We start from the raw sequence: 10,030 nt of genomic DNA, 5'->3' as shown, positions 1-10,030 counted from the left end.
CAATCGTCAGGTTGTCTTTTCCAGTCCAGCCTGTACTAATTAAAATACTGAATAAGGCCATAAGCCACTGTTCCTAGTGGTAGGTTGTGGAACAGTTATCATCGCCCCTCATAGCCGGGGAAAAAAAAGGAAAACCCAGCTCCTACCACCAGCTGGCATGGAGGCTGGATAAGCATGAGCTTTAAGTGCATCTTGTCTCTCTCCCCCATGAGTAGCTGTCGTCCTGCAGCCGTGAGTCTCCTCCACGCAGCTTCTAAAAGGTTAAAACCTCCCATTCCCTCCAGCTGCTTGTTCCTTATCCCCGTCCATCTCCTCAGTAATGGAACAGGGCTGCTGGATCCGCTGAGGGACTCCAATGGAGAAGAGTTAAGGGATTACAAAACCCCTTCTATCAGCACACACACACACACACACACCTCCACGCTGCAAAAAAATCTCTCCCATACTGCCACTTGCTCCACCACTGTTGTGCGATTAAGACCCTGAAGAAGAGATGAGCGTTCAAAGCTGTGCTGCTGTAGCCTCTTATTTACATTATTATTACATTCATGTTCTTTAGCCACTGTCAGTTTAATGATACACACAGTATTACAGTAGAAAGATGAACCTGCTCTTATGAATGTATAAACATTCATTGTATAGCAAGTTAAAACATAATCTGATACTGACCGACCACAATAACTTATATTGCACATGTTGTAATGTTCACACAGACTGTTTGACCATAATGACATAACAGTTAAAGCTTAATGTCTTCCGTCTGTTACTGAGATAGACAGCCACTGTCAAAAAGATTTCAATTATTGCAAGTTTATAATACCCTTTTTGCCTTTTTTTTTGCTTTGACCACACTATCAGTAATCCACTCCTCCTGAGTAAAATTAAATGATCTTCCAGTGTTTTAGATTGTTGATCCAAGTCGCCTCAGCCATTACATCACCGTAGCACTTCATGCTCCTCATGAGACTACATTCAAATGAGGAGAGAACCAATGCTTGTGCACTGATCGCTACTTTCCCAGCCAACAAATAAGCTCCATTTCGCAGCTTAGACTGCGTTCTGCTCCAGTAAGGGCGGGTGTTCTTTAGGTTGTTGGGGTGGTTCGGTCCTCTGGTCCTGCAGCTGCTCAGGTGGTGGAGGCGGCTGCTCAGGTGGTGGATCAGAGTTTTGGATGTCCTTCTGAGGAGGCTGTGGTGGTGTCGCCTGCTGTTGCTCTGGGTTGGGCATCTCTTTCCTGTCGCTGGGCTGTATCTCCAGAGCTGGTGTGTCCTTGCAGCAGAAGTATTGCTGCCAGATTTTCCTGAAGGCAGATCGGAACTTTTTAATACGGAAAGCGTAGACAATCGGGTTGACAGCGGAGTTACCATGGGTGAGCAGGATGGCGATGTAGAGGAGGACGATAGGCTTGTTGCACTCAGGGCAGAAGAGGGTGATGCAGTTAATGATGTGGAGGGGGAGCCAGCTGATGGCGAAGAGAAAAAGAACCAGAGCCAGCGATTTAGCAAGATTCAGCTCCTTGTCGTAGTACTTGTTGGGGTCTGCGTGACTGGTGGTGAACTTCTTACTGCTAAGCTGCTTGTGGATCATGTAGAAGATCTCTGCATAAATGACCAACATGAGCAGCAGCGGCGGCAGCACCCAGCCGAAAAAGTTGAAATAGACCATGTAGTCCATGCTGATGACGTTCTCAAACTGGCAGGTGATGATGAGGTCAGAGCTGATGGAGCCGTTCTGCTGGAGGCGCTTCAGGTTGTTCCAGCCTAACATGGGGGTGAGCCCCACGATGAAGGCCACTGTCCAGCATATAACCACTGCCAGCCCCGCTCGCCGAGGGGTCACCACCCGCTTGTACCTGCAAACAACACAGCATTGTGTCAGCACTTTTTCTCACAGCATCAGGACCTGCAGGCTTTCTTATTTACTTCATTTTTCATTTTGTCAGTGCCCTTGGACTGACGAAAGGTGTGATTCAAAAGAAAGAGTTACCATTCAAACCACAAGCCCCAGGACACGCAACACACATTTCTACACAGCACATATCTCCACATGAACAAGACAGTGTCTGTGAACCCTTATCAGTAAACCTTGCTCTTTGCAGCACTGCTGCTTTCCATGCCTCTTTTGTTTAGGGCAAAACTGAATTATGGTTCTTACAATTGGCTCAATATTATCTGCTAATTTATTTCAGCAGTGCAGTGGACACAAGCTGCAGGACTTGGCATGCTACAACAGGCTTTACAGGTCTGGCTTTTTCATTGTTTATAGTGTTTATGGATAAGCAGAAGATAGAGGAACATAAAAGGTGCAAAGACTGTAAAATCTTATCGCTGCTGTCCTGTGATCAAGAAATGACAGAGAGAGACTCAGCCTGATACAAGCCTAGAGGCAGGGAATCAGTTATCTGATCCAGCTAAGCAACGATTTCTCCCTTTCTGATTAGTAGTAGTTGACATTTACAATGTTGGTTGTAGTAATTGTAGGGGAAATATTAGCATTACAATAACATGACCTTTGCTTAAGTGGAGCTTGAAGCAAAACCCTGCAATTTAGCCCGCTGCCATGTTTCAGATTAGTATCGATCAGGGATGTGTGTTAAGTTGAGTCTGCGTGTGAAGCACAGCATGCAGATCATTATTCACACACAGAGCCTGGAAGCCGGTCTGCTCAGAGGAGATCAGAGACTAATCTAACAGCAGGAAATGTGGGGGAAAAACAGAAAAGATTCTCCCTCTTGATAACAAATAGAAGTTGTGGGAGGGAGCAGCAGCAGCAACTCCCAAGTGAGAGTTTCTGAATTGAAGAAACACTGGCACTAGACATGTCCCACTTCCATATTTTCCCTCTTGATACTGATTATAATACCTGGATTTGTGAGTCAGCTGATACCAAGTACCAATCCCATACCACTGCATAAAAAAAATATAAATAACAGCTGTGAACCACTAATCTTGTATGGATGTGAAATGATTGTTATCATTGTTGTATGGAATGGCTCAGGTCAAACCCTTTATAAAACATGAATGAACACATACAGAGAATAAAAGCACAGAACTTTCTTTTAAACTCAACTGTCAGTCATAGGAATAAATAACAATTCCTTGAAAAGAAGTGCAGCCAAAATTTAGTAGGAAGCAACCCTGGTGCCACTCCTCAAAACTAAAGCCTTGCATACTGTACTCATTGCCTTTTTACTGGTAGGACTTTCCAGTGTAAAATATTGCCATATTGCTGAAATTTTATGGCATTAACTAGAAACCACTTCTTCTTTGCGGCTCTAAAACAGCAGTTGCCAGTGGCCTATACAGCACAACTTGCTGTGTAGGCCACTGTTTCAGAGCCGCAATGATGAACAACTGAAAACTGCGATTTTAAATTTAAATTTAAATTTAAATTCAAATTGCATGGTATTGGATGGGTGCAAACACTCGCCAATACACGATCCAGCATTTTAGGCAGTATCAGAGGCTTTTCCAATACTGGTATCAGTGTTGGAACAGCTCTAATTGGGACAAGGACTCACTGATGTGACAGCTGTTGTGGCATTCACCATTAAGCTTGCATGGTTTTACAAGAATAATTAGTCAAATCTAAATTTCCTGGAAAACTGTGATTGCAACCCTGGAAGCAACACTGAACATTAAACATGAAATCAGGGGAATCAAGGTCCCACCCAAAGGACATTGTGACTTGCACTCCGGGAATTGTTGTGCATTTATTATGGTGAAAATGTCTTAAAATTTCATCCAAAATAAAAGTCCTCTGCTACTGTCATATTTTACTGGGGAGAATGCACATGTTGTAGATACTGGGGGGGGGGGGGGGGGGGGCGTGTCCCTTGCATGTCACCTGCAATCTACGCCTGTGCCTGGAAGACTTAGTGTAGTCTTAGACAGGAGATTAAAGTTCAAGGCTATCACAGACAATATTCTCAGACAATACATTCCCTGCTTTTACTAGGCTTATCTTTTCAGCCTTTCAGCACCATTGCTCAATCTTTTGTTCCAGCCTGGCAGGATTAACCACTGGTGGTGTAAAATACAAAGAGGGAACATCTTCGACAGCAAACTTGACCTTTCTTATGCCCTCCAGAAACATACAAAACACATGTCTCCTGTACACACCACCCCTAAATGTAATAATTCTGCCACTGTACTCTTCCACACATATAAGCATCTTGAGGACAGAGGGAGTAATTAAAGCTGTTGGCTGATCAGCCAAGCCCTAGTTAGCTGTCATGTCAGTATACTGGTGAGTCAGATCTATATGCACATAAAGGGACTGGCAGAATGGAGCCATCCTGTGAAGTGAAACAAGACCCAATCAATGCCCAGGAGCACAGCACTGGAGCTGTATTGACTTCTGCCAAAACAATGCCATCACCATAAACCTCTCCATGTGGCACAGAATAATGTGCCCCTCTTCACTGTCATGTGTGGGTTGTGAAAACCTCATTACCTGGTCGGGATCTTGACCCTGAGATAGCGGTCAATTGCAATAGCCAGCAGGGCCAGGATTGAACTTTGCGTCAGCACCAGCACCGTGCACGCCACGAGCAGGCAGCTGTAAAAGTGAGTTTGGAGTCCGATGCTTATAGTAATGGCAAGAGGGATGACGAGGGCTCCCACTGCAATATCCGCCAGAGCCAGGGAGACAATGAAACAAAACGTGGTATCTCGCAACGATTTATTAATTTTCACCGCCCAAACCACCATCACATTCCCGATCACAGACGCGACTGCAATCACCACCTCCATTCCTATGTAGAGCGACTGCGCTGATAAAAGTGCTCCGGGCATCCTTGCAGATGATTCCGTCCTTGATAAGAGCAAGATTGATTTCTATGAAGCAGTCTTATGAGAAGCCAACAGAGCAGTCCTTTTTTTTCCACTACAGTATTTTCCAAATGGGCTGTGCGTCCATCAGTGCCCTGCTGCCCACCTTCTCCTTGTTACCACACATAAGTTGCAAGCAAAAATCCAGTTATTTTGGAGAGGAGAAGCGCGTGAACCAGCAGCATATCTAAGCATGAAGGGTTTTCATCCGGAGCAGGTGTTGTGGTCCGGTGCCCGTTGTGCGTCGCTCCTGCTCTATGCCCTGCGCCTCCACTTGGCTGAATGCACCTGCTCCTGGTGAGAGCAGCATCCTCCACATGCGCTCCGGTTCATCCAAGACGGCGCTTCAGCTTCATCAGTGCACGTTTTAATTTTAAAAAAGCAGGTTTTAGCAAAGCAAGCAGCTATTTTTCTGGATGAAAGCGCGCACAGTTGCAGCTCCTGCGCAGGCGGGTGCTCCCTCGTTCTCTCCCCTTACCGTGCTGTCAGTATTGAGCAACAATGCAGTTGCTGAATATAGCTGTGCGGTTTTCTCGCCTTTTTGTTTTTGTTGCGTTCAGATGTGTCGTTTTTGTTTCTGTGAAATATATGCTACATACTCAGTTTAATTCCTTTAGTGGGTGCAGCTGCTTCATTTTCCACGCAGTAATAAACAAACACTGCTGTAGCCTTCTGCGGGACCGTCCCAAGGAAGTCAGGTAGTGCAGAGGTGATGTGGACTCATTCTCATTTTCTATATTACGGCACACACGCCTTTCTCCCACGCCCTTTCAAATGCTAATGGACCTTGCTCGGTGGCCCATTGTTCTGATAAGAGGTGAGGCAGTGAACTGCCACAGCTGACAGAAAAAATAACACAGATAAAGCTATTGAGAGTGGCAAAGATCATATATACAATCCCCTGAGTGAAAAGGGACGGAGTAAACAGTGGAGGCACACAGTATGAATCCCACTGTTTTCCTCATTTTTCCTTCATTTCATTCAAAACACCTAAGAGAAGCATAAATTTGAACTACAAATAGATATTCAGGTCATTCTAAATATATTCATGTGCCTCAGACTTCAAAGACCTCCACTCTGAGCCTGAGGCCAGCCCTATCCTCCAAACTAATGAGAAATCTATAACAACAACACTGGAAACCTTATGACTGGCTTAGATCTATTGATCAGCATTTCTCAGAAGAATATTTCCTGCTTCTGACTTTGATCATTCAGGGGCACGATCCCAGTGACACAATAATCCACCCTGTCGCTTTCTGAGAAAGACACAATGACACTCAAGCAGCCAAGCATTGCGAACATACAGTACAGCAGTGGCATCTTGTGCTCCCTCCCTGGGGTGTAAAGGTTAACAGCAGGCAGCTGCATGAGCTCTCTGACCTGGCAAGGTCTCTGTTTTCACATCCGTGCAGGAATGACTGTGGAGACTGGACGTGAAGGCGCCCCAGATGGTGTACTGTGCTCACTCACTCACTGTAACTTATGTCAATGATTCCCAAACAGCGTACTTGTAGGGCTACCCTTGAGGATACTTCTCCAGTTACTAGAGGGTAATGTTACATGGACGTGTAGCTCCTGTAATTTGAAAATAAATGATAAAAATTTAAATAAAAATAATTAAAGGTAGACCTATACTACCTATACAAGATTTAAAAAAAAAACAATGTATTGACTAATGCATCAGTAAACCCTCTCAATAATCAATTTAATCCCGCTAGAGGTGAGTTGCAGTGTATTTATCTGCAGACTCTGCTCTTTGCTCTTTTTTTTATCTCATTCGACTGTGTTCGGGTCATTTAAGGGCATGTAGCCTTCAGCCAGAAACAGCATGTAAGGTCAGGACTTCATAAAAAGGTAGCGATCTGGTAACAGCAACACACATCCAATCAGGTCTCCCTTGAAAATGAGATCATTGATCTCAATGGGACTAACCTGGTAAAATAAAGGTAAAATAAAATAAAAAGAGGAAGCTATGAGAACTGTGGACACAGCATCGTGAATCTATGATTGGCTTTCACTTTCACTTTTGCTGATGAGCACTGAAGAACAGGATGAACCTAGTTAGCTTGCTGAAGTATCAGCTTTTCCATTACAACAAATGTAACATTCCCTCAACAGTAGTTTGCATTGTACGTACAAGCAGTATAAGAAGGAGGGGCCAAGTTTGAATGTGTGTGTTTTTTTGTTCACCAACAATAACTGACAATTCATGCATAGTAGACCTTTATATATATTCATCCATTTTCATCCGCTTATCCGGGGCCGGGTCATGGGGCCAGCGGGCCGAGCAGAGCATCCCAGACATCCCTCTCCCCAGCAACCCTTTACAGCTCTTCCTGGGGGACCCCAAGGTGTGCCCAGGCCAGATGAGATATGTAATCCCTCCAACGTGTTCTGGGTCTGCCCTGAGGCCTCCTACCAGTGGGATGTGCCTGTAACACCTCCAGCAGGAGGCGCCCAGGAGGCATCCTGATCAGATGCCTGAACCACCTCAACTGACTCCTTTCAATGCGAAGGAGCAGCGGCTCTACTCTGAGCTCCCTCTGGATGTCTGAGCTCCTCACCCTATCTCTAAGGCTGAGCCCAGCCACCCTACGGAGGAAACCCGACGCTTGTATCTGCGATATCATTCTTTCGGTCACAACTCAGAGCTCATGACCATAGGTGAGGGTTGGGACGTAGATGGACCAGTAAATTGAAAGCTTCACCTTCCAGCTCAGCTCCCTCTTCACCACGATGAACCGGTGCAGCGCACGCATCACTGCAGAAGCCGCACCAAACCGCAGATCCATCTCACGCTCCATTCTACCGTCACTCGTAAACCAGACATATATATCCACCTTATTTTTCACGGAAACACAGAGGCAAAACAGAACGCAGCCAGCTTCCGTTTTTTTGCGCGACACTTCCGGTCCAGCACTCTTACCACTGTGTAAATGGGAATCGCCTTGTTGTTTACCTTGCTGAGTTTAGCTATATATATGTATATATCACATTTTTCACGTCACTATATCACCGTTTAGACTAATCTGATGTTTGTAAAGTCTATAAACACAATGACTGAACAAACATTAGTATTTTCTCTGTGTGTAATTAATAGCATGGTTATCGTAGATTAGCTGGGCTAACCGTTAGCTGTTAACCGTTAGCCGTGTCTGTAATAACTCACTAAACTCACAAAATGGCCCGTGAAAAAATATTTTCTCCAGCGGATGTCTTAGTTACAACATGATTGAGCTAACTGGACTAGTTTCATGTCGTATCCGACAACGGGAGGCTTTTAACGGATGACGATCCTGATGTTAGCTTTGCTGCTAGTGTTAACGTTAGCTGTCCCTGTCAGCTGCAGCCACTGATGCTTTCTAGACATCGTGATTTCCCAAAACTGAATAAATACCACACATAGTAACACAAAACTGCTTTGCTAGCTCAATCATGTTGTAACAGCTGGATGGTTGATGCGTACATGCTGATTCGGGTGCTCTCAAAGCCGATCCGTGCATCACTATGGCTTAATGATCAACTCAGTCAATTAAAACAACCCGTCCTGTGTTAGGAGTGTATGTCGCTGACAGAGAGAAAGAAAGAAAAGGGAAAAAAATATAGAAAAGCAGCGTACACCTCACATATTTATTTCTCACAGTTGCGCACACGTTTGGCTGGCATGCAGAAGCACCGTCTGTGTGTCTGTGTGTTGAGGGTGTGAGCCGCAGCTTCAGCTGCTCAGGTAGAGAGGCTTAGCATGGTGTGTTTTTTCACTGATTCGGTTCTGCAGGTTCTCTGCTGGTACACTGGAGACGGGGATCAAGCAGTTTGTCTCACTCGGGATAGATTGTGCTTTTTTGGTTCATAGTTTATGACTGATGTGTGATTTATTCGCGTTTAGAGGGAATAAATTTCCGTTATAACGGAAACGTGGGCACAGTTATCTATACAAAATAGGCTACACAGACTAACTAACTAACTAACTAAGTGATTGACTAACATAAACAACTGAAAATTGAAAAAAAATTAGCTTGCACCGTTAGCTCCGGTAAGGGAAAGCATGAGGGAAAGCGGCTGACTGGAAGTCATGCACAAAAAAACGAAAGTTGATCACTATTTACTTCCGTGTTTGAAAATAAGGTGGATATATATACATATATATACACTACCGGTCAAAAGTTTTAGAACACCCCAATTTTTCCAGTTTTTTATTGAAAATTATGCAGTTTATACTCTTTGTATTGTACTCTGAAATGAAAGCATAGAACAAATAAACAACTGAGGTCAAAAAAGAAATCATGGAATCAATTTATAAACCAAAATGTATTCTAAACTTTTGACTCATCAAAGTAGCCACCTTTGGCAGATAGAACAGCTGAACACACTCGTGGCATTCTTTCTACAATGGAAATCAAATATTCTGCAGAAAGTTCTTCCCAACTCTGTTGCAGAAGTTCCCATAAATGTGTGGCACTTGTAGGTTGCTTTGCTTTCACTCTTCTGTCCAGTTCATCCCAAACCAGCTCGATGGGGTTTTATGTCTGGAGACTGTGCTGGCCACTCCATGTTTTCAAGCTTACCATGTTGTTCTTTTTTCCTGAGGTAGTTCTGGCATAGCTTGGACGTATGTTTTGGGTCATTATCTTGCTGTAGGATGAACCCCTGACCAACTAGGCGCATACCAGAGGGTACTGCATGGCGCTGCAGAATGCTGTGGTAGCCGTTTTGGTTCAGGGTGCCTCTCACTCTGTACAAGTCACTGACCCTAGATCCAGAAAAACAGCCCCAGACCATCACGCTTCCTCCTCCATGTTTGACAGTTGATGTCACACACTGAGGAACCATCCTTTCGCCTACTCGACGGCGTACAAAAATCCTGCGTGATGAACCGAAGATTTCAAACTTTGATTCATCAGTCCATAACACCTTCTTCCAGTCTTCAGTAGTCCATTGGTGGTGTTTCATGGCCCAGGCAAGCCTCTTCTTCTTATTCTGATGTCTTAGCAATGGCTTTCTTGTTGCAACTTGACCGTTCAAACCTGCAACTCGAAGTCTTCTCTTCACAGTTGAAACTGAGACTTGCTTACTACGACCACTATTAAGCTGTCCTTGAAGCTGTTGTCCTGTGAGCCGCCTATCACGCAAGCTGTTGACTCTCAGAAACTTGTCTTCTGATTCTGTTGTGGCTTTGGGTCTGCCAGACCTCTTCCTGT

The 10,030-nt window shown here is 44.6% G+C and overlaps 1 protein-coding gene across 1 annotated transcript; it reads right to left on the bottom strand.

Moving 5' to 3' along the window:
• Nucleotides 1-821: 821 nt before the first annotated feature.
• Nucleotides 822-5,311, bottom strand: adora1b (adenosine A1 receptor b). Its single transcript, XM_033628204.2, has 2 exons — nucleotides 4,456-5,311; nucleotides 822-1,852 (listed from the first exon to the last, which is right to left on the bottom strand). The coding sequence occupies exons 1-2, from the start codon at nucleotides 4,794-4,796 to the stop codon at nucleotides 1,048-1,050; spliced, it is 1,146 nt and encodes a 381-aa protein (XP_033484095.1). The 5' UTR covers nucleotides 4,797-5,311; the 3' UTR covers nucleotides 822-1,047.
• Nucleotides 5,312-10,030: the final 4,719 nt, after the last annotated feature.

The sequence above is a fragment of the Epinephelus lanceolatus genome, chromosome 8, assembly GCF_041903045.1.
Source record: "Epinephelus lanceolatus isolate andai-2023 chromosome 8, ASM4190304v1, whole genome shotgun sequence".
Taxonomy (NCBI): Eukaryota; Metazoa; Chordata; class Actinopteri; order Perciformes; family Serranidae; genus Epinephelus; species Epinephelus lanceolatus.
Note: the sequence above shows the minus strand (reverse complement) of the source record. Positions and strands in the feature narration are given on the sequence as shown.